The sequence below is a fragment of the Myxocyprinus asiaticus genome, chromosome 5 (assembly GCF_019703515.2).
Source record: "Myxocyprinus asiaticus isolate MX2 ecotype Aquarium Trade chromosome 5, UBuf_Myxa_2, whole genome shotgun sequence".
Classification (NCBI taxonomy): Eukaryota; Metazoa; Chordata; class Actinopteri; order Cypriniformes; family Catostomidae; genus Myxocyprinus; species Myxocyprinus asiaticus.
The window spans coordinates 38,947,485-38,973,652 of NC_059348.1; the positions used below are offsets into that span (position 1 = coordinate 38,947,485).

General features: G+C 35.0%; 1 gene segment (V, D, J or C); it reads right to left on the reverse strand.

The window, feature by feature from the left end:
* Nucleotides 1-2,396: 2,396 nt before the first annotated feature.
* Nucleotides 2,397-9,247, reverse strand: LOC127441182 (T-cell receptor alpha chain V region RL-5-like). The segment is given in 2 exon segments: nucleotides 2,397-2,737; nucleotides 9,188-9,247. Coding segments are annotated over 2 exon segments (378 nt in total).
* Between the last annotated feature and the right edge of the window lie 16,921 nt (nucleotides 9,248-26,168).

The window sequence follows — 26,168 nt, forward strand, 5'->3', positions numbered from 1 at the left end:
GTAGATGGGCACAAGGAATAAATGCTGTTTGGCGGAGACTGCTTGTTGTTATAGTAAACACATACTGTAGACAATGTTTGAAAGTCATTGGACTGATCAGTAGTGCTTTATGTTCACAGTTTTGCATTTTAAGGCCAAAAGTATGACATTTCTTTATAATTAACATCCAGCAGACATATTGCTAATAGAATGTGTGTGTTTCTGTTGTTTCTAATAGTTTAACTGATTTCAGATAACTTTAAATGACATCTGTTATTTAACATGAGATAACATCAGAAGCATGAGACAATAAATGCCGAATAAGAATCACACCCCCATGCAACCTCCCAATCCCCCATATTCACAGGTGTTACCACATTCTCTTACTTTACTGAGCCTTTGTGTTTTACAAAAAAAATTATGTGGTTTGATTAAATAATGTTCAAAGCAAAACATTTAGTGTGAGTTTTTGTAAAGCCTCTCTGGCACTTTGTATCACTGGGCTCCAACTCTAAGTGCACAGTAATAGAGAGCTGAATCTGACAGAGCTGCTTTTAAAATAGTGAGCTCAGTGGATGATTGCGATGTAGTTGATTGAAACCCGTCTGGTATATCGTTGTAGCTGCTCAATGATGGAGCACCTTTATACAGTAAATACTGAGGTTCTCTGTTAGGATACTGTCTGAACCAGTAAAGATAAACATCACTGCTGCTTGCATCATATGAGCAACTCAGTGTCACAGACTCTCCTTCACTCCTGATTATATTAGTATCTCCTTCTTTTGGTCCAATTTTATCAGCAAATCCACCTGAAATGTAATTCATCATATTTTAATATATCATGATCTAATAAAGATATTTTCAATTAAAATTAAGATAAATCTTCAATTAAATTGCTGTCAGATAAACAATTAGTTAGATACGATATAAGTAAATTTACCTGAAACTCTGATGAGAATCATGAGTAAAATGTGTCTCTCCTCCATGTAAAGTGTCCAGAAGTGACTTTAAGACTTTAAATCTTTTAAGATCACAATGTTAGTTTCTAGTACTATTAAATTGCCAGTTTTTTTATTTTTTTTTATTATTATTTTTATTTTTATTTTTATTTTATTTTTTATAGTAACTAATGAATCATGCTGATTGTGCTTTATAAAATGAATGAAATTGTGTGAGTAGCTGGTGGATAAATGAATGCACTGAGTGAAGCTCTTATGTGTACTCAAATTGTGGGTGTGGTTAGTAAAATTGGGTAAACACTCCATGCTTTATATTGCAATGGTGGGCCATGTTTAAGAATTAGTATTTTGAGCTAATCTTGTTTTCCCTTTTCAACAGCAGACATGACAATTTAAAATGAAAATGGTAAACTGCTTGTTTCAGTATAAGGATTGTGCATTATTCAGTAGGCCTCAGAGTTCAGTTGTACACAGCAGTCAAGCACATGCAAATTCAGAATTTTCAGAGTAACTGAGCTCAAATCTGGAATTGTTCACAAATCATAATTTATGTCATTGTGTCCATTTTGTCCAAAAGGATGTAAATCAGTGGTGTAATTTTTATAGCTCAGTGTCACTGTTGCACATTCAAACATTCAAAGCTTCTACAAACTGAGAAACACTTTCCGTTTCTGAAAGGATATTACATCAATGGTATCACATCAATCATATTTCAAAACAGATCCTATCTACAGTATGTCTAATGCATATACTTGCAGTTTACCAAAATAACACAAGTCAAATTATAGTCTGTCACCAGGGTGTTACATTCAGTGCTTGAAATGACTTGATGAGCTAATGTCACTCTTTATAAGTAAACATAAATTGACATCAGGGCTTGTCTAAAATGCTTACCTTAAACTGTTTGTCCAACATGAATAAAACATTATTATAAACGTTGCTAGTGTGCTGCCTAGGGGGAAAAAATGGTTAATGTGTTTGTAAATGTGTTTATATCATGAAATTTGCTTATGAATATGTTTAGCTATACATGGCAAGTATGTTTCCTCGTGTCAGAGTGAGCATCACAACTACAAATTGTGTCCTTTTGGTGTTGCTATCATTTGTTGTTATCATTATAAAGCCATTGGAATCTTCTTTTTTATAAGTAACCCAGTCTCTGTTTAATATCATAAATATGTTAGAAAGGAAGTTGCAAAAGGATGATGTTGCATTTCAGTGTAACAATTCCATAAACTTTGATTCACAAACAGATTCAAACTTGTATGACCCACATGAGAGCCACAGCTCAATATGTGACAGCACATGCACTAATCACTAGGCCAATGACTCTACACTTTAACTGATTATCAGTATGATAGATGTTTGAGAGTATATGGATATAAAAAGAATGGTCTTTAAGCATGTGTAGTGAAAACCTCACCTGTACTTCTCTCCTTCTTTTTCCCACAGTTCTTTTTAAACAGCTTTTTGTACAATGTGCAGTTGATTTCTTTTCATTGTGGGCTCCAGAGCACAGTAGTACAGAGCAGAGTCAGTTACAGCAGAAGAGAGAATCTTCAGATCAACACTGTTGTCATCTTTTCTGTGATTGATTGAGATTCCAGGAACTGGAGGATCAGCTGTGGTAGTTGCTCCATATGAATCTAGTATGAGGAACTGTGGTGATGAACCCGCATACTGGCGATACCAGTGAAGACCAAGAACAGAACCGCTGTAGTTACAAGAGAGCTTAACACTGTCCCCCTCAGTAGCAAATTCGGTGTCTTTGTTTGGGGTGATGATATTGCCTTTGTTACCTAGGGGGAAAAAAGCAGTCACTTGTATAATCTTTGAGGCTCTGTTACTTGTGTAGTAGGAAAAGCCGCATTTATTCTGCACAAAAAACAAACAAAAAAAACAATTGTAATTTAACATTCCAGAACATTTGAAAAGGTAATGCAGCATTTTCCTACCTTCAACAGATAAAAGTATGATTATATAGATAAACATGTTGGCAGAATAAACAGGAGACAGTTGAGCAACAGAAGCCTGTGTAATTTTGATTCACCTACAGTACTGTATCTCACAGCTAAACCTGATCAGAACTCCTCCTACTCAGATTTTTTTAAAACAACATTCAAGAACTTATTTCTGAAAAAGATTGGCAAACAAGCTATTCATGTGTTTAAACAAATCCTTGTGTATTGAAATTAATATTCAGGGGAAAAAAGCAGCATATTTGAGTGAAAGATATACAGTTACCAACAGTGAATCACAGTGATTAACTTGGGAAGTGGAAAGATGAACCTTTACATTCTCAACATGCTCAGCATGATATATAACATTTTATTTTGTGTGAACATACAATAACTATTTAGACATTTGAAGGACTAAACATTTTTGCAAATTGTATTGTTATCCATAATTTAGTTTACTGGAGGTGTATTTCAGATGTGAAAACCTTTTTTACTTGTGTGCTATGTAGGGCTTAAATGTGGATATGTTCTTGTCTGCTGTGCGCAAAGGGACCTGGTAGTTGCAAGACTGGCATGCATATGACTGATATTGTAATCGTGCTTAAAGATTATATGCGAGTGTTATGAATGCACTGATAATATAAGTTCGATTGTGCTTTCATGTTGGATGATAATGGGAAAGCCGCCCTTCCGGGGGGTTCCAACACACTCTCACAGTCAGGATTCGTACTACTTTACTAAATTTGGCTAATTCGTATGATATCGTTTGACTGCACTCGTTTGAATTCCTATGATTTTCACTACAGCCAATGACGTCGCTGGACATCGTTTACATCTATTACGTGACAGTTACTTGCTTCTGTCAAACAACAGCTTCCTATCATGTTTACACACTCTGCTGATTGGTTAAGTTTAGATAAGGGGTTTGGGTAAGGGCATAATATTAATAAGCATGTCCTTAACATCTTGTGCGCGGAACCCGCACTTACTTCCGTATTACACATCCGGGAATTTGCACATGATGAAGTCGTATGAGTTTGTGCAAGATCATACGAAATAGCCAACTCATAAATTATGTATGAATTTTCATGAGATCGGGTTGAATTGTTCGTTAGCTTCTTGTTGCCTCTTACATGTTGTATGGCCAAGAATAAATCTCAGAAAAGTAGGACAACTGCTAGAACAACTGCACTCATTCATTAACAGTGATTGTTACAGTAATATAGTAGCCTATGTCAGTGGTTCCCAACCCTGCTCCTGGAGGCCCCCCAACACTGCACATTTTGTATATCTCCATTATCTGACACACCCAATTCAGGTCGTGGAGTCTCTGCTAACGAGCTAATGAGTTGAATCAGTTGTGTTTGATTGGGGAGATATCCAAAATGTCTAGTGTTGAGGGGCCTCCAGGAACAGGTTCGGGAACCACTGGCCTATGTTATATTACAAGGCGACGTTATGGACATACGGTATTCATTTTATGTGGGGCAATGTAATGATTACCAGAGCTGCTCATTGATTTTAATCCCATCCAAAATGAGCATATCAGTATTTTTTCAGGACTGTTTTTCTGACTTTTTCCAGGAAAGCATGCAACAATAAAGATCACAGTGTTTTTATCTTCAGTAAAATGGCCTAAAAATAACCCAGGTTAAGGTGGCCCACTGTGAACTGGCATGCTGGTAAAAAGCCTCTGTGATGTCTGTGAGAACTTTTAATATTGTTGTTTCTGAAGTTCTGTGTCTAAAATCATTGGTCAAAGACTCCAGAAAATGAAAAGACTTGCTTCACATCCTCAAATAAACGCTTGAGAAAAACATGCATCAACCCATATACGTAACAGCCAGCGTTAACTATTTAAAGAGAAAGAAAGGATCAGATTTTCTTTTGGTTTGGAAAAGAGTAGCCCCACATTTTGGGATATATTTTCCAGAAGTAGGCGACAAATAAAATTATAACTTTAATGTATTGTTCATCTCTTTTAATTCAACGGAGTAATAGAGCTTTGCAATCTGTTGAACTCTGTCAAATATTCCAATACATTTCTTCTAATAATCACATTATGCACAAGTTTAATATTTTCTCCATAATTAATCAGCACAGCTAAATACATTTCCTCATAGATCAGTAACGTGAAACAGCTGTATTAAAGCAGTATACACACCTATAGGAATTGCTTATTACACCTAAAAATGCACCTCCCACTACAGCACCCAACATAAACCATCATACATTGATAACATTTCTTCTTGATAACTATACAAAAGTCATTTAATCATTTTCCTACAATGAGCCAGGATATTGACAATACCACGGTAAACTAACTGCAGAGGAATAGTTACAGGACAGAGTTATATTTTTGCCTTCTGTCCCATATAGCTCAGTTTGAACTGTTGTGATGACATTCTCAAAGCTAACACCTGCAAAAAAAATAAAAAAAAATAAAAAAAAAAAATAAAAAAGACAATTATTAATCTCATGAAGGAAATCAATAAATATGCAAATAAACAAAAATTTGAGTGTTTTAATTTGAAATACAGTAAATACTTACATGCAAGAGAACAGAGCAAAACCAAATAACAAAGCATCATTTTTTTCCTGAATGAAGTACTAGTTCATCTGCAGCACAAACTGTTCTGAAGTCAACATTCATGTATTGACCAGCAGAGGACGTCTCAAGCTAGCACCTCCCCTTAAAGCTGAAATCCAGAATTTCTAAAGCATCTCTTGGGTCATCAAAGGCATGTGTTAATGATGAAAATATGTACCATTAAATTATTTGTATTATATTCAACTTTTATACATTTAGGCAAAGGCCAATATACTGTTTAATCAAACTACCCCCTGTAGGAATCAAGAAATGTGTTTATCATTTATTTGTAATATTCATTTATAGTTTTAGTCATTGTCCTTAAATTGGACTGGTGTGATTATATTCACCTGAAAAATACCACCTCATTCCATTTCTACCAAATGTTACTGTGAATACAAATAAGGATAAAGAAAAAAGGAGGGGGTACATTTTATGCAATCTTTTTTTTTTTTGTTATATAATTTTTTTTATTTTTTTATAAAGATTAATTTTTTGATACTTTCTGTACCAATACAGCCAGCACAACCATCAAGGTATAAACTAACAATGTAGTAAGGTATTACACTATCAATAGGCCTGAAACTTGATAATGCTATTAGTAGGCTATCAGACGCAGATTGTCCTTTTTTGTAGCTGAGTTGCTGAGTCCAGTTGTGTCTTGTGCATTTCTATTGAGGGTATAGGTTTATGTAAAATAAGAATTTTTTTTTTTTCTTTTTCTTTCAAAAAGGTTTTTGTACAGTGTCAATGATTGTCCTGTTACTGTGGGCTGCAGTGCACAGTAATGCAGAGCAGAGTCTGGGACAGCAGCAGAGGAGATCTCCAGATCCACACTATTGGTTTCTTTCTAGTGATTGATGGTAGCAGCAGGAACTGGTGGATTAAGCAGGAATAGTTGCCCTTGAATCTTCCAGTATGATGAACTGTAGTGGTTAACCTGAATATTGAAGTGAAGACCAGAAACAGAACTGCTGTGTTTACAAGAGAGTGTAACACTGTCAACATCAAGTGCAAATTCTGTTATGGGGTGGTGGCTTCAGTGGCTCTGGAACCTGCACATAACTGTGTCATTAAATAGTAATCAAACACTTCTGCTGCAGTCTTGAGAGAACATTACAACCTCACACTGATATCTGAACTGACTTGCATTATCTGATATATTCACTTAAATAAAATATACAAAATGTGTGACATTAAGGGAATGCAATGAAAAAAAAAAACATATCCATAATTACATACATTCCTTAATACTGCAACATCATACCTTTGAGTTGATGACAGGAGTATAATAATACGAATCAACATGTTCACTCACTAAACTGGCAGGCCCAAGCTAAATACAGAGCTGCTCAACATAGGACTGTGTAATGTTGATCTTTACCAGCTCTGTGCTGTATAGTGTCTGTGTTAAGGTCCTCCTCCGTTCATGCCATTATATTGATTCTGAATTAAATGGCAGAATTCAACAAACATTTACCTATCCTTACCTTTTAATGTGGACACCAGCACAAAAGTGCAGTTCAGAGTCATGTTAGCCCACATTACATTTTGTTTCTTTGGTGGTTTTGTAGACTTTCCTGTTATTAAGGTTCAGGTTAATTTTGCTGTCCGGTAATTGTCCTAGTGTACAAGAGGGAATGAAGTATGCCTTGTATGTTTATTGTACATTAAAATATGCCTTGTATAGGGCACATTACAAAGAACAATGTAAGACTGCTTTTTAAGAGGATGAATGTAGATGGGCACGAGGAATAAATGCTGTTTGGCGGAGATGGCTTGTTGTTATAGTAAACACATACTGTAGACAATGTTTGAAAGTCATTGGACTGATCAGTAGTGCTTTATGTTCACAGTTTTGCATTTTAAGGCCAAAAGAATGACATTTCTTTATAATTAACATCCAGCAGACATATTGCTTATAGAATGTGTGCGTTTCTGTTGTTTCTGATAGTTTAATTGATTTCAGATAACTTTAAATGACATCTGTAATATAACATGATATAACATCAGAAGCATGAGACAATAAATGCCGAATAATAATCACACCCCCATGCAACCTCCCAATCCCCATTATTCACAGGTGTTACCACATTCTCTTACTTTACTGAGACTTTGTGTTTTACAAAAAAATGTATGTGGTTTGATCAAATAATGTTCAAAGCAAAACATTTAGTGTGAGTTTTTGTAAAGCCTCTCTGGCACTTTGTATCACTGGGCTCCAACTCTAAGTGCACAGTAATAGAGAGCTGAATCTGACAGAGCTGCTTTTAAAATAGTGAGCTCAGTGGATGTTTGCGATGCAGTTGACTGAAACCCGTCTGGTATATCGTTGTAACTGCTCCATGATCGAGCACCTTTATACAGTAAATACTGAGGTTCTCTGTTAGGATACTGTCTGAACCAGTAAAGATAAACATAATTGCTGCTTGTGTCATATGAGCAACTCAGTGTCACAGACTCTCCTTCACTCCTGATTATATTAGTATCTCCTTCTTTTGGTCCAATTTTATCAGCAAATCCACCTGAAATGTAATTCATCATATTTTAATATATCATGATCTAATAAAGATATTTTCAATTAAAATTAAGATAAATCTTCAATTAAATTGCTGTCAGATAAACAATTAGTTAGATACGATATAAGTAAATTTACCTGAAACTCTGATGATAATCATGAGTAAAATGTGTCTCTTCTCCATGTAAAGTGTCCAGAAGAAGTGACTTTAAGACTTTAAATCTTTTAAGATCACAATGTTATTTCTAGTACTATTAAATTGCCAGTTTTTTTTTTTTTTGTTTTTTTTTTTTTTTTATAGCAACTAATGAATCATGCTGATTGTGCTTTATAAAATGAATGAAATTGTGTGAGTAGCTGGTGGATAAATGAATGCACTGAGTGAAGATCTTATGTGTACTCAAATTGTGGGTGTGGTTAGTAAAATTGGGTAAACACTCCATGCTTTATATTGCAATGGTGGGCCATGTTTAAGAATTAGTATTTTGAACTAATCTTGTTTTCCCTTAGTTACCCTTTTCAACAGCAGACATGACCATTTAAAATGAAAATGGTAAACTGCTTGTTTCAGTATAAGGATTGTGCATTATTCAGTAGGCCTCAGAGTTCAGTTGTACACAGCAGTCAAGCACATGCAAATTCTGAATTTTCAGAGTAACTGAGCTCAAATCTGGGATTGTTCACAAATCATAATTTATGTCATTGTGTCCATTTTGTATAAAAGCACATAAATCACTTGTGTAATATTTATAGCTCAGTGTCACTGTTGCACGTTCAAACATTCAAAGCTTCTACAAACTGAGAAACACTTTCCGTTTCTGAAAGGATATTACATCAATGGTAGGATCAGCTGTGGTAGTTGCTCCACATGCATCTAGTATGAGGAACTGTGGTGATGAACCCGCATACTGACGATACCAGTGAAGACCAAGAACAGAACCGCTGTAGTTACAAGAGAGCTTAACACTGTCCCCCTCAATATCAAATTCAGTGTCTTTTTTGGGGTGATGATATTGCCTTTGTTACCTAGGGGATACAAATCTGTTGCTTGTATAATCTCTGAGGCTCTGTTACTTGTGTAGTAGGACAGCCACATTTATTCTGCACAAAAAAATAAAATAAAATATAAAATAAAAAAATTACATTCCAGAACATTTGAAAAGGTAATGCAGCATTTTCCTACCTTCAACAGATAAAAGTATGATTATATAGATCAACATGTTGGCAGAATAAACAGGAGACAGTTGAGCAACAGAAGCCTGTGTAATTTTGATTCACCTACATTACTGTATCTCACAGCTAAACCTGATCAGAACTCCTCCTACTCAGATTTCTTTAAAATAACATTCAAGAACTTATTTCTGAAAAAGATTGGCAAACAAGCTATTCATGTGTTTAAACAAATCCTTGTGTATTGAAATTAATATTCAGGGGAAAAAAGCAGCATATTTGAGTGAAAGATATACAGTTACCAACAGTGAATCACAGTGATTAACTTGGGAAGTGGAAAGATGAACCTTTACATTCTCAACATGCTCAGCATGATATATAACATTTTATTTTGTGTGAACATACAATAACTATTTAGACATTTGAAGGACTAAACATTTTTTGCCAAATTGTATTGTTATCCATAATTTAGTTTACTGGAGGAGTATTTCAAATGTGAAAACCTTTTTTACTTGTGTGCTATGTAGGGCTTAAATGTGGATATGTTCTTGTCTGCTGTGCGCAAAGGGACCTGGTAGTTGCAAGACTGGCATACATATGACTGATATTGTAATCGCGCTTAAAGATTATATGCGAGTGTTATGAATGCACTGATAATATAAGTTCGATTGTGCTTTCATGTTGGATGATAATGGGAAAGCCGCCGTTCCAACACACTCTCACAGTCAGGATTCGTACTACTTTACTAAATTTGGCTAATTCGTATGATATCGTTTGACTGCACTCGTTTGAATTCCTATGATTTTCACTACAGTCAATGACGTCGCTGGACATCGTTTACAACTAATACGTGACAATTACTTGCTTCTGTCAGACACAACAGCTTCCTATCATGTTTACACACTCTGCTGATTGGTTAAGTTTAGATAAGGGGTTTGGGTAAGGGCATAATATTAATAAGCATGTCCTTAACATCTTGTGCGCGGAACCCGCACTTACTTCCGCATTACACATCCGGGAATTTGCACATGATGAAGTCGTACGAGTTTGTGCAAGATCATACGAAATAGCCAACTCGTAAATTATGTACGAATTTTCATGAGATCGGGTTGAATTGTTTGTCTGCTTCTTGTTGCCTCTTACATGTTGTACGGCCAAGAATAAATCTCAGAAAAGTAGGACAACTGCTAGAACAACTGCACTCATTCATTAACAGTGATTGTTACAGTAATATAGTAGCCTATGTCAGTGGTTCCCAGCCCTGCTCCTGGAGGACCCCCAACACTGCACATTTTGTATATCTCCATTATCTGACACACCCAATTCAGGTCGTGGAGTCTCTGCTAATGAGCTAATGAGTTGAATCAGTTGTGTTTGATTGGGGAGATATCCAAAATGTCTAGTGTTGGGGGGCCTCCAGGAACAGGTTTGGGAACCACTGGCCTATGTAATATTACAAGGCGACGTTATGGACATACGGTATTCATTTTATGTGGGGCAATGTAATGATTACCAAAGCTTCTCATTGATTTTAATCCCATCCAAAATGAGCATATCAGTATTTTTTCAGGACTTTTTTCTGACTTTTTCCAGGAACACATGCAACAATATAGATTACAGTGTTTTTATCTTCAGTAAAATGGCCTAAAAATAACCCAGGTTAAGGTGGCCCACTGTGAACTGGCATGCTGGTAAAAAGCCTCTGTGATGTCTGTGAGAACTTTTAATATTGTTGTTTCTGAAGTTCTGTGTCTAAAATCATTGGTCAAAGACTCCAGAAAATGAAAAGACTTGCTTCACATCCTCAAATAAACGCTTGAGAAAAACATGCATCAACCCATATACGTAACAGCCAGCGTTAACTATTTAAAGAGAAAGAAAGGATCAGATTTTATTTTGGTTAGGAAAAGAGTAGCCCCACATTTTGGGATATATTTTCCAGAAGTAGGCGACAAATAAAATTATAACTTTAATGTATTGTTCATCTCTTTTAATTCAACAGAGTAATAGAGCTTTGCAATCTGTTGAACTCTGTCAAATATTCCAATACATTTCTTCTAATAATCACATTATGCACAAGTTTAATATTTTCTCCATAATTAATCAGCACAGCTAAATACATTTCCTCATAGATCAATAACGTGAAACAGCTGTATAAAAGCAGTATACACACCTATAGAAATTGCTTATTACACCTAAAAATGCACCTCCCACTACAGCACCCAACATAAACCATCATACATTGATAACATTTCTTCTTGATAGCTATACAAAAGTCATTTAATCATTTTCCTACAATGAGCCGGGATATTGACAATACCACTGTAAACTAACTGCAGAAGAATAGTTAGAGGACAGAGTTATATTTTCCCCTTTTGTCCCATATGGCTCAGTTTGAACTGGTGTGATGACATTCTCAAAGCTGTCACCTGCAGATTCAGTTAAACTCAACTTCAATATTTAACTCCATTGTCAGGAAGGAGAAACATACAAACAACCAAAGAAAGTTCAGTTGAGTGGAATGGAGCTACTGGGATACTTACATGCAAGAGAAAAGAGCAAAATAAAATAAAAACAGAGCATCATTTTGCATGAAGGTGCAATTGTTCATCTGAAGCATAAACAGTTGCATAAACAGCAAACACTCCTTGTCAAGAAGTGGAAACCTCCTACCAGCACCTCCCCTGTACTGTACAATCCAGCTTCAGGACAATGCTCCATTTAAATCCTCTATGACAATCACCTAAAACTGTGGCAGTTCCTGAACTGAAATGTGCAAATCAAATTCAGGAGTTGAATTGCAGGTGTTCTTATGTTAACCTATGTTCCATACATCTCAGTTTGGACTGGTTTCATGAATGTCATCAGAAAACAAATCTTTAAAATGCAACTGATAATTACAACACTTTGCAAAATAAAACATAAATGGAACAACAACATACTGTAGAAAAGCAGTGACTGATGAGAGGATAGCACAAAGTGTCTAAAAGGTTCTAAAATTAGTCAAATTTCTATGTAAGAGTCACTCTTAGCAAGGTTTCTGAAATATGAAGAGTGATAATATTAATCTGTATAATATTAAAGTGATCATTGCAAACACATTTTAAAGAGACTGTTTTTAAAACATTAATACATTAGTTTTAAAAGATCCCACTATACCTGTAGCTTTCTCTCATTTAATACATTTTAGGCAACCATAACATAATGAATTTATCTAAATTATTGACTCCTGGCTTGCTGAAATCATCTTTTTAAATGTATTTTTTATCCACTGTTGTGCACTGACCCTTTGCAGACTCATGCTTTGACACTATCATTTTTTATTGAAGAGTTGCTGGATTTATTCTCTTCATTTGTAATTTGTTCTATCCATGCACCTTGTTTGTTTGTGAAGTTGCACCAGATTCATGAATCAAAATCAAAATCAAAACCTACACTTTCATTTTTATTGATAGGTCACCCCCTAGTGGTAAACAAACTGACGTTTGGCCTAGTAGTGTGTTAATCTACACTTACAGTAAATCATACAGGGTTATTTTTTCTTAATCATCCTTACTAATAAGATGTTTATGTGCATTCTAGGATCCTGCAATGACTAAAAGTTCTTCAAAATGGTTTTAGCCAGACCTGCCGTATAGAGTTTCTAATTTTAAAACTGAATCCTTTATGGTGTTTCAGAATAAGAATAAGAGTAATAGTGCTTTTATTCACAATACATACTATACAGTATATTCTTAAATACACATAACAACCTATAAGTATGTATCCATAGTCATTAGGGTAATTGATACAGATCAGTCTGTATCAGTACACATACATTATTATTTGTTTACCACTACTGTATATGGTCTTCGATTCAATACAGGGGGACATAATTTCCCCCTGTATAGAGAGAAAATCTGAATTTATTTGTCAGAAAAAAAAGAAACGTTTCAAATTCTTGACTTCAGCAATAACTTATGCAGACTGGTAGAATTTTCAAAGGGGTTGATTTTTGGATCACTTTGTTGGGTTTTCTGCCAATTTGGGCTCCAAGGCACAGTAGTGCCAAGCAGAATCTGTCACTTCAGCCAAAGAAATGTTAAGTGTAACTTAAAATGTAGTAGTCTGCTGATTGACATTTATGATTTTCCCAGGAAAAAAGGGCTTTGTTCAGGTCTGGTAATTCGAGCATCACCCTCCACAGGCTGAAGTTATATTTGACAATGTATTATGAAACCCCTCATTATCAAACTATATTTTAATAGAGAAAAGGTGCCAAAGCATAAATACATTAATGTAATGAGAATAAATGTCAATGGATATATTAGACTAGTTAATATATAATTGTATAGGATGTATTTCTCTAATCTTTACAGAAAGTTTCATGTGAAGGTCACAGTGTAACACTAGAACAATGTTGGTTGCTCCACATAAATCGTGTAGATTGTAGCCATACTTCTGTTGTGGGAAAGTTTGTTTGCACAACAGCAAAAGTGACTAATTTCCAGTTTTAAATCTTTATGTGACAGCAATCATGGCTTCTTCATGATGTCCATTGCAAACATATGTTCTTTTGGTGTGGCACATAACAATAATGATTGTTGTTTCAATAATAACTAATAATGACATTTTAAATCCATCAGAGTGTTCTATTGTGGTTTATTTACTGCTGCAGAAAATAATATTCCCTTCTGCCATAGTTCTAAAAACTCATTTAAGTTTGTGTACATTCAAACATGTTGCAATCAGTTAAAAGACAAGTGAGCATTATTATCAGAGACTATTTAGTAGAGATGGGCCACTACTATTTAAATGAATAGGAGAAACTGAAACGCCCAACCAAGAAGCTCCAAGCGCCCAATTCAATGGATGTAGAAAGGAAGTCCCGCCTTATAGGTAAAAGAGCCAATCACCTTTTAGATACAGATATCGCCTGTCAATTATCTCGAGAACACGCTTGCGTATTAGCTATACAAACAGGGAAAATTACATTTTTTGGCGTAATCTGAGGTAGAGCACAATTTATGATACCAGCGTTGTCAGATTTTACTGCTGATTTGAAATATGTTCTTTGATCGTAATCTTGACCAAACTTTTTTTGAGATTTCGGTGTTTCCCCATTTAAGTAGACAGAAGCTGCACTGGCATGACTGGAAATAGTCTCCTGGAAGCGTTCCAAAGATGGCTGCCAGTGGACTGATTTGCTAGAAAGAGTTTGTTATTATACATTATCAACATTTTGAACTGAACTCCTGTTCTCTTCATATCTGATTTCTAGTCAATTTAAATAAGTTTTTGTGCATCCACAGAATATCCTGTTGTCACTGTGGGCCTCAGAGCACAGTAGTACACAGCAGAGTCAGACACAAGCAGATTCTGTATTGTCAGAGGAATTGCTTTTGAAGTAGAATCATGTCTGGAGTGAAATCTTCCCTTGAATTCAGCAGCTTCATCTCCATCTCCAAATGTATGTCTCCGTAGAATATATTTTGGAGAATCATAATTTTGCTGTCTGTACCACAGGAGAGTAGGGTTTGAATTTGTAGTATTATATCCACAACCCAAAGTTACTGTGTCTTCTTTATATGCTGATTGAAAACGTTTTGGCTGATAAACAGATTCTTGAGCTCTGCATTCTACGAGGAGAGGAAATTCTTACAGTAAATTGTTTATACATCCAAGATATAAAAGGAAGGGGGTAAATTATTCATAAGAGATGTACATTACATCTGCAAGTTGCAAGAAGGATTAAAAGAGTTCCCACACAACTTCTCTTGGTAAGGCACATCATCATACAAAGGGTACTGTCTCCTGAATATAACTGGACCTTGAGGAGAAGCTGAAACTCCTTTAAAGGGGAACTTGTAGACTCTTGACTGTAAAAGTGGTGCTGCACCTATTTGTTAAAACGTCTCCCCCAAGTGATGAGGAGCAGACATTGACTTGAATTGTAATAGATGGGGAAATCACACTTTAACACAATTGTATTTCCTGTTTATCCCGTAAGTCTGTTAGTAATGAAGATCTCTTTAGTAACCCCATCATAAGAGAAAGGCTTTGAGGCACATGAAATATATATGTAAGTTCCTTGAGTACACTAATAAAATATTTGAGACTCCTTTAAAGGGAGTCTGGAGGATCTGCAGAGGATCCTGCCGGTGTGGCATTTGAGAAACCCCAAATGATGTATAGAGTGTCTTTGCATAATGCTGATCTTTAATTTTTCAGTGTAACTCTTTCTCTACACCTAATAGTGACTAATTTATTTAGTCAGCAGACACTAACATTTATTGAATCAGTGGCTTAAATACTGAAAGTGGAAATACTGTATACTTCTCTACTTAAAGGAATATTTCACCCCAAAATGAAAATTCTCTCATCATTTACTCACCCATATGCCATCCCAGAAGAATATGACTTTCTTTTTTCTGCAGAACACAGATAAGATTTTAGAAGAATATCTCAGCTCTGTAGGTCCATACAATGCAAGTGAAGTGACCAAAGTGACCAAAATTTTGAAGCTCTGAAAAACAAATAAAGGCTGCATAAATGTAATCCATAAGATTCCATGTCTTCATAAGCAATCCAATCAGGTTTAGGTGAGAACAGACCAAAACGTAACTCCTTTTTCACTATAAACCTTGACATCAGCAGTCTCCTTGGTGAACATGATTTCAAGCTTGATTACACTTCCTAGTGCCATCTAGTGCTCAGCGCATGCATCAAGCACTAAGAAATGTAATCGAGCTTAACATCATGAGACTGCAATGACAAGATGTACTGTGAAAAAGGAGTTATATTTTGATCTGTTCTCACCCAAAATCAATGAGATCCTTTCAGAAGACATTGATTAAACCACAGGAGTCATATGGATTATTTATATGCTGACTTTTTTGTGCTTTTTGGAGCTTCAAAGTTTTGGTCACCATTCACTTGCATTGTATGGACCTACAGAGCTGAGATATATTTCGAAACATCTTCATTTGTGTTCTGCAGAAGAAAGAAAGTCACACATCTGGGATGGCATGAGGGTGAGTAAATGATGAGAGCATTTTCATTATTTATTTTTTTTAACTATCCCTTTAATGTCCAATGTAAGTCAAAATCAAACAGTGATCATGTAGAAACGTGAAGATATGAATTTGTTATATCTGTTGTTATCTACTGTCCTAGGAGAGGGTGAAACTTTTGTGCAGTATTTTACTTTTGATGATCTCTCATGATTTTGTATTGAGTCAGAGGGTTTCCTTTCACTGTGGGCCTCACAGCACAGTAGTACACAGCAGAATATGATACTGTGGCAGGGAAAATCTCAAGGTGCACCCGTTGAATATCTTTTCTTTTGGTTATTGTTATCCCTAGGACCGGAGGTGTAGCATTTGTTATTAATCCAGATGATTCCATTATGAGGAACTGAGGAGCTGAACCAGGGAATTGACAGTACCATAGTAAATCATACACAGTGCCAGTGTAACTACAGGATAGGATGACTTTTTCACCTGCTTTAGCAATTATTGTATGATTTACAGGGATTATAATCTCTTCAGCATTAGTGAAACCTGAAAACAAACGAGGAGAGCAATAAACACTGAGCAATCAGCAGTTCATTTGACTGAAAATTCAGAATTTCGTCTGCGCCAGTGTACTCTTAATAGCATCATATTTTAGCCTGGTATTTTATGCTCACAGTGAAGCTTATTTTAATTGAGAATTTTATAAAAGCCTACCTTGAAATGCTATGAGGAGACATAAAATAACAACAGCAAGTGAAAACATTATTCTTTACCAGGAGCAAAGCATAGGTTTACTGAAACAAGCAGTTCCTTATCTCATCTACATTGAGCTCCTCTTTACTCCTCCTCCTCATTACTTCATAGGAAAATGGTTGTTCATTTTCACATTTAAAGTACCAGTTCACCAAAAAATATTATTTATAAATTTTTTAATTTATTCAAAACCTGAATGACTTTATTTCTTTCATAGAACACAAATTGTGATTTACTGAAGAATTCCCTGGCCTCGTTTTTAACATATAATGAAAGTGGATGAGGGCTAGGGCTGTCAAGCTCTAAAATAAAAAAAATAAAATAAAATAAAAAATAAAAAAAATGAAACAAAAAAACATTATCATAAAAGTTGTCCATATGACTTTTGCACTATACTCAGAATCTTTTGAAGAGTGGCCAGGATTTTCTTTAAAAAATTAAAGAAATTCATACGGGTTTGGAATTATGTGAAGGTGAGTAAATAAGAGTGAATTTCTATTCTTTTTTTTCTTTTCTTTTTTTTTTGGGGGGGGGGGGGGGGGGGGGATATTTCATAAAGAGGAGTATAATGCAGGTAAAATGTAAGTTTGGGAATCCCTGTATACAATTTACTTTATACAGTTATACTTTATACTTTATAAAGTACATTGCAGATGAATTAATGTGTTGTGATGGTTCATTGTGTATACTCAGGGTAGTAATGTACTACATTTACTCCATTACATTTACTTGAGTAACGTTTTGGAGAAATAAAATTACTTTTAGATTAGGTTTAAAAGTGGGTACTTTTTACTCTCAAGTTAATTTCTAATGAATTTTTTTTTTTATTTTTACTTTTACTTCGTTACAATGGGCAGCATTCCTGTCGTTACATTACTGGGTTTAATATTAATTAATGCAAAATGTATTGAGAGATTATTGAATGGGACTTTTACGACTGTGGATGTTCACTGCGCGCACTGTCACAGACTGTCCATCATTGCTAGAGAGGGGCGATACCACTTATTTTCTTTTCAATCCGATACCATTTATTTCAAGTCCAATTTCTCGATACCAATGCCGATACTTCTATACATTTATTTATTTATTTATTTATTATTTATTTTCTTCTTCTTGGTATAAAATGGGTAATTTAAAATATTATGTTTAGTCATAATTCAAGTCATTTTTTTTTTCTAAACAGAAAATTATTAGACTTCTGTTTTGTTTACCCGTACAAAAATAAACCATGGTTTCACTACAGTAACTATAGTTTAACCATGGGATTTAGTTAAACCATAGTTACCACACAGTTAACCATGGTTACTACTACAATATTACAGTAGTAAAACCATGTTTCTATTACATTTGAATGACTTTCCAGTACAGGAAAAAAAATAGAGAGTGGTGGATAAGATGCCAAATTTACTGTCACTCTCTCAGCAGCTGTAATAGAAACCCCCGCACAGCTGTGGTAATTCAGTGTTTTAAACTAAAGTTAAATTGAAATGTATATATAGATATATTAATGTTCATCAGGGCAGGGCCGGAGTGGGATTCATATTCAGCCGGGATGTCATGTCCAAGTCAGCCCATGCCCAAAAGGGTGGTGGAGGTGAAGATGATAACAATAGAATAAGATCACTGCAAAAATATGCAATATATGTAATTACTTGAAAATTATTTAAGCTCTCCATGTCATTATACCACATACGGCATTCACTAAGATTTTCACTTTGTCATAAGACATCATTGTATGTGTTGTAAAAATAAGTGAATGTTAAAGGGATATTTGATCATGCCATCCCAGATGTGTATGACTTTCTTTTGCAGAACATGAATGAAGATGTTTAGAAGAACTGTTGGTCCATTCAGTGCAAGTAAATGAGAAGCGTGGGGAACAGATCAATAATTAAGTCATTTTTTTCTATAAATCTCCACTTTCACTTTCATAAGCTCTCTTCTCTCTTAAGAGTTCTTCTTCTGTTTTTGGTGATTTACATAAGCATATCGCCCCATACTGGGCAGGGAGGAGAATTTATAGTAAAAAAAAAAAAAAAACGTTTATGTTGATCTGTTTCTCACCCACACCTGTCATATTGCTTCTGAAGACATAGATTAAACCACTGGAGTTGTATGGATTACTTTTATTTTGCATTTATGAGATTTTTGTACCTTCTGAGATCTGATCACCATTCACTTGCATTGAAAGGACCAGCAGAACTGAGAAATTCTTCTAAAAAGCTTAATTTGTGTTCAGCAGAAGACAGAAAGTCATACACATCTGGGATGGCATGAGGGTGAGTAAATGATGAGAGAAATTTCATTTTTGGGTAAACTAAGTTTATTTTAAAGACTATCTAGGCACATAATAACACTGTAGAACTGTAAATGTTTATAACTCTTTCAAGATGTACAGGCTCGCACTTTAAATGGTCAGTGCTTTGTATTTTAGATAATTAAAATAGCAACAGATGCAGTGAAACAATTAAGGTTGAGTGATTGTTTTTACATTTTTACATGCCATTCAAAAATGTGCCATTTTACAATGATAAGAGTGAAATAAATGACTAAGAATAACACATTTGTACTTTTCTTTTACTGTTCAGGACAAAGGCAAAATGGTTACTGTCTCTTTAAGAGGGTTTTATCGCATTATACAACATTGAAGGCACTCTGTGCAGTTTGTTTCGTTGAGTTTAATCTTTTGAGAGCTGTAAAGTCCCATTATTTTAGAACCGTGTTGTGCCATTGCATCTGTATTCATTTACTTTAAGTATTCTGTTATTTTGTGACAAAAAATAATTTTGCTATTATCATTCTGCACTGCTAGCGAAGAGGATTTCAGAGATTAATTAACTGAGATTGTGAGACTGCAGTCAGTATTAAACTAGTGATGATCTTGTACCTGAAGCACGTTCATCCATTCAGCTATTAGTAGCCTATCTGTTCTCGATGGATCTTCCGTGATCCGTCCTGCGCTGTCAAGTGAAGCGGCGCAACATCAGTTTTGTCTCTCACAGGCTACTCCCTGATTTGTTTGGGTGTGAGATGATCAAAATACAGACTGCGTCCTCTATAATACGGAACACAATACTGATCCTTTAAATACCGGATGTTACGGACTGTTGGCAATTGTTATGCGACATATGATGAAAGTTTGTCAATCAACATGCGGACCTAACAGGCCCAATTTTTGACAAGCCCATCGGGAATTCTCCCGATCTTCCCGATTGCCACTCCGGCCTGAGCACACTCAATGCTTTAAAATAGTGGGAAGTGTTTAATAGACATGAATTAGTATTTTGAACTAATCTTTTTATTCGTCAGAAGATGCAACTATTTTAACTGATGGAAAAAGATAAAATGACAGGTTTGTTTTCAACAACTTTAGTACAATAGACATGGCACGCATGAAAAATCAGTACAGCTATTTCAGTGCAAAGCTTGAAAAACCTACTCCATAGGCCTCAGAGTGTAGTAGTACACAACAGTAAAAGCACATGATTATTCTGAATTTTTAGAAATGAAGCTAAAATCTAAAATGATTCATAAACCTTGCATTATAGCCCTCATCATTATGTCTATTTTGGGGTGTAACCTGCTTGTTGTTACAGAACACTTATAATATAAATCAGTGTAATATTTACAGCTCAGTGTCCATGTCGCATTCATATATTTACAGCTTCAGCAAACAGAGAAATACTTTCCTGCACTGTAATTTCTGAAAGGATACAATAAATGGTATAACATTCATGAAATTTCAAAACAGATCCTCTGTCTTATTTATAATTAAAATGTACCAAAATAACACAGAGCAAAATAAATTATAGTCTGTCACCAGGGTGTTACTTTTTTAGCCATTAGTTGATGTCAGAGAATATTTAGCAGAGACAGGCCACTTCTATTTAAATGAATGGGAGAAATTGGAATGCCCAACCAAGAAGCTCTTGCAGCCAGTGGTCAGCGGATGTAGAAAGGAAGTTCTGCCTTACAGATAAAAGAGCCAATCACCTTTTAGATACAGCCGTTAATCAACTCGCTAACGCGCATGCGCATTAGCTATACAAGCCGGGAAAATTGCGTGTTTTAGAGTAATATGAAATAAAGAAGAAACATTTATGATTCCAATATTATCATATTTTATTGCTGATTCGAAATATGTTCTTTGATCTTAATCTTTTGTTAGATTTCGGTCTTTCCCGTTAACCACATTCAGTGCTTGAAATGACTTTTTGAGCGCTTCTAGAGTGAGCATAATTTGACATCAGGGCTTGTCTAACACGCTTGTCTACAACTGCTTGTCCGTCATAAATAAAACATAACTTGTAAGATTATAGTACCCCCGTCTGTTAAAGCTCAGAATAGCATGTTCTGCTCATCCCATTGCTAATGTGCTGTCTAGAATGGAAAATGGGTTTATAAACAAAGTTTAAGGATGGGAAAGGAGGAGGCGAGAACCGGCTTAACAACATAAATAATCATTTAATGATTAACTTAAACAAAAAGACAAACACAAACACATGCCGGGCAGCTGCCCATAACTCTCTCTCTCTCTCCGGAGGGACGCTCGACCACGCCCCCGCTGCCACAATCATGACATTTGCTTATGAATATGTTAAGCTATATATGAAAATTAAGTTTCCTCAGTTCACAGTGAGCACCAAAACTACTACTACTACTACTACTACTATTATTATTATTATTATGTAAAAGGTGGCATGATAGCTCAGTGGGTAGCACTGTCACCTCACACCAAGAAGGTCCCAGATTCGAGTCCTGACTCAAATGGGCCTTTCTGTGTGGAGTTTGCACATTCATTGATATAAGAACAAATATGGTTTTTAAATGAAATACCACATGAGACCTTTTTCCGTGATAACCACTGACAAAAGAAAATGTCTGTAGAACTATGTTGGATCATTTCCCCACAATAAGGCTTTGTACAGGAGTTGCAGTTCCTCAGCTGTAGTATGCATACAATATTAAAATGTTTATTGCAAGTGAATGTTCAATACAAATAATTTAATTCTTTATTTAAATGAAACTTCAATATTCCAGCATCTTCTGTAAATGTTAACATCTAGGGTAAATATTATAATGTTAACCTCAGGCTGAGCAAGAGACTAAGGAGACAATATTTGTGTTGTTTAGTTTGCATTTGTTCTTCTGTGACTGAAGCACTAAATTATTAATATCTTTTTTTCTCACATACATTGAAAATGTTTCTTCTTGGAGTGCAATGGTGGTTCAGCTGCCTTTTTTCATTTTCCCAATGTAAGCTTTTTGTACAGTATAGTTGAGTTTCCTGTCATTGTGGAATCCAGGGCACAGTAGTACAGAGCAGAGTCTGTCACTTTAGCAGAGGAGATCTCCAGATAGGTTTTCTTTTCATTCACATTTCCAGAGAATCGAGGATCTAGATCCACAATTTTGGACTTTTGTGTAACTTTCCCTGTGCTCTGTAGAATGAGTAAAAGGAATTCAGGAGCAGATCCGGCATATTGACGATACCAATGTAGACTTATTGCTGAGGTGTAGTTACAGGACAGAGTTATATTTTCGCCTTCTGTCTCATATAGCTCAGTTTGAACTGTTGTGATGACATTCTCAAAGCTATCACCTGCAAAAAAAAAAAAAAAAAATAAAATAAAACAAAAGACAATTATTAATCTCATGAAGGAAATAAATAAATATGCATATAAACAAACATGTTGAGTGTTTTAATTTGAAATACAGTAAATACTTACATGCAAGAGAACAGAGCAAAACCAAATAACAAAGCATCATTTTTTTCCTGAATGAAGTACTAGTTCATCTGCAGCACAAACTGTTCTGAAGTCAACATTCATGTTTTGACCAGCAGAGGACGTCTCAAGCTAGCACCTCCCCTTAAAGCTGAAATCCAGAATTTCTAAAGCATCTCTTGGGTCATCAAAGGCATGTGTTAATGATGAAAATATGTACCATTAAATTATTTGTATTATATTCAACTTTTATACATTTAGGCAAAGGCCAATATACTGTTTAATCAAACTACCCCCTGTAGGAATCAAGAAATGTGTTTATCATTTATTTGTAATATTCTTTTATAGTTTCAGTCATTGTCCTTAATTTGGACTGGTGTGATTATATTCACGTGAAAAATACCACCTCATTCCATTTCTACCAAATGTTACTGTGAATACAAATAAGGATAAAGAAAAAAGGAGGGGGTACATTTTATGCAATCTTTTTATTATTATTATTATTATTATTATTATTATTATTATTATTTATATAGATTTATTTTTTGATACTTTCTGTACCAATACAGCCAGCACAACCATCAAGGTATAAACTAACAATGTAGTAAGGTATTACACTAGCAATAGGCCTGAAACTTGATAATGCTATTAGTAGGCTATCAGACGCAGATTGTCCTTTTTTGTAGCTGAGTTGCTGAGTCCAGTTGTGTCTTGTGCATTTCTATTGAGGGTATAGGTTTATGTAAAGTAAGAATTTAAAAAAAAAAAAAAAAATTTTTATTGAAGTGAAGACCAGAAACAGAACTGCTGTGTTTACAAAAGAGTGTAACACTGTCAACATCAAGTGCAAATTCTGTTATGGGGTGATGGCTTCAGTGGCTCTGGAACCTGCACATAACTGTGTCATTAAATAGTAATCAAACACTTCTGCTGCAGTCTTGAGAGAACATTACAACCTCACACTGATATCTGAACTGACTTGCATTATCTGATATATTCACTTAAATAAAATATACATAATGTGTGACATTAAGGGAATGCAATGAAAAAAAAAAACATATCCATAATTACATACATTCCTTAATACTGCAACATCATACCGTTGAGTTGATAACAGGAGTATAATAATACGGATCAACATGTTCACTCACTAAACTGGCAGGCCCAAGCTAAATACAGAGCTGCTCAACATAGGACTGTGTAATGTTGATCTTTACCAGCTCTGTGCTGTATAGTGTCTGTGTTAAGGTCCTCCTCTGTTCATGCCATTATATTGATTCTGAATTAAATGGCAGAATTCAGCAAACATTTACCTATCCTTACATTTTAATGTGGACACCAGCACAAAAGTGCAGTTCAGAGTCATGTTAGCCCACATTACATTTTGTTTCTTTGGTGGTTTTGTAGAGATGTGTGTATACCAAATGGGAGTGGCTTTCCTGTTATTAAGGTTCAGGTTAATTTTGCTGTCCGGTAATTGTCCTAGTGTACAAGAGGGAATGAAGTATGCCTTGTATGTGTATTGTATATTAAACTATGCCTTGTATAGGGCACATTACAAAGAAAATGTAAGACTGCTTTTTAAGAGGATGAATGTAGATGGGCACGAGGAATAAATGCTGTTTGGCGGAGACTGCTTGTTGTTATAGTAAACACATACTGTAGACAATGTTTGAAAGTCATTGGACTGATCAGTAGTGCTTTATGTTCACAGTTTTGCATTTTAAGGCCAAAAGAATGACATTTCTTTATAATTAACATCCAGCAGACATATTGCTCCTAGAATGTGTGCGTTTCTGTTGTTTCTAATAGTTTAATTGATTTCAGATAACTTTAAATGACATCTGTTATATAACATGAGATAACATCAGAAGCATGAGACAATAAATGCCGAATAATAATCACACCCCCATGCAACCTCCCAATCCCCCATATTCACAGGTGTTACCACATTCTCTTACTTTACTGAGCCTTTGTGTTTTACAAAAAAAATTATGTGGTTTGATTAAATAATGTTCAAAGCAAAACATTTAGTGTGAGTTTTTGTAAAGCCTCTCTGGCACTTTGTATCACTGGGCTCCAACTCTAAGTGCACAGTAATAGAGAGCTGAATCTGACAGAGCTGCTTTTAAAATAGTGAGCTCAGTGGATGATTGCGATGCAGTTGACTGAAACCCGTCTGGTATATCGTTGTAGCTGCTCCAATATCGAGCACCTTTATACAGTAAATACTGAGGTTCTCTGTTAGGATACTGTCTGAACCAGTAAAGATAAACATTATTGCTGCTTGTGTCATATGAACAACTCAGTGTCACAGACTCTCCTTCACTCCTGATTATATTAGTATCTCCTTCTTTTGGTCCAATTTTATCAGCAAATCCACCTGAAATGTAATTCATCATATTTTAATATATCATGATCTAATAAAGATATTTTCAATTAAAATTAAGATAAATCTTCAATTAAATTGCTGTCAGATAAACAATTAGTTAGATACGATATAAGTAAATTTACCTGAAACTCTGATGAGAATCATGAGTAAAATGTGTCTCTCCTCCATGTAAAGTGTCCAGAAGAAGTGACTTTAAGACTTTAAATCTTTTAAGATCACAATGTTATTTCTAGTACTATTAAATTGCCAGTTTTTTTTTTTTTTTTATTTTTATTTTTTTTTATAGCAACTAATGAATCATGCTGATTGTGCTTTATAAAATGAATGAAATTGTGTGAGTAGCTGGTGGATGAATGAATGCACTGAGTGAAGCTCTAATGTGTACTCAAATTGTGGGTGTGGTTAGTAAAATTGGGTAAACACCCCATGCTTTATATTGCAGTGGTGGGCCATGTTTAAGAATTAGTATTTTGAACTAATCCCTTAGTTACCCTTTTCAACAGCAGACATCACAATTTAAAATGAAAATGGTAAACTGCTTGTTTCAGTATAAGGATTGTGCATTATTCAGTAGGCCTCAGAGTTCATTAGTACACAGCAGTCAAGCACATGCAAATTCAGAATTTTCAGAGTAACTGAGCTCAAATCTGGGATTGTTCACAAATCATAATTTATATCATTGTGTCCATTTTGTACAAAAGGACATAAATCACTGGTGTAATATTTATAGCTCAGTGTCACTGTTGCACATTCAAACATTCAACGCTTCTACAAACTGAGAAACACTTTCTGTTTCTGAAAGGATATTACATCAATGGTATCACATCAACCATATTTCAAAACAGATCCTATCTACAGTATGTCTAATGCATATACTTGCAGTTTACCAAAATAACACAAGTCAAATTATAGTCTGTCACCAGGGTGTTACATTCAGTGCTTGAAATGACTTGATGAGCTAATGTCACACTTTATTAGTAAACATAAATTGACATCAGGGCTTGTCTAACATGCTTACCTTAAACTGTTTGTCCAACATGAATAAAACATTATTATAAACGTTGCTAGTGTGCTGCCCAGAAAAAAATGGTTAATGTGTTTGTAAATGTGTTTATATCATGAAATTTG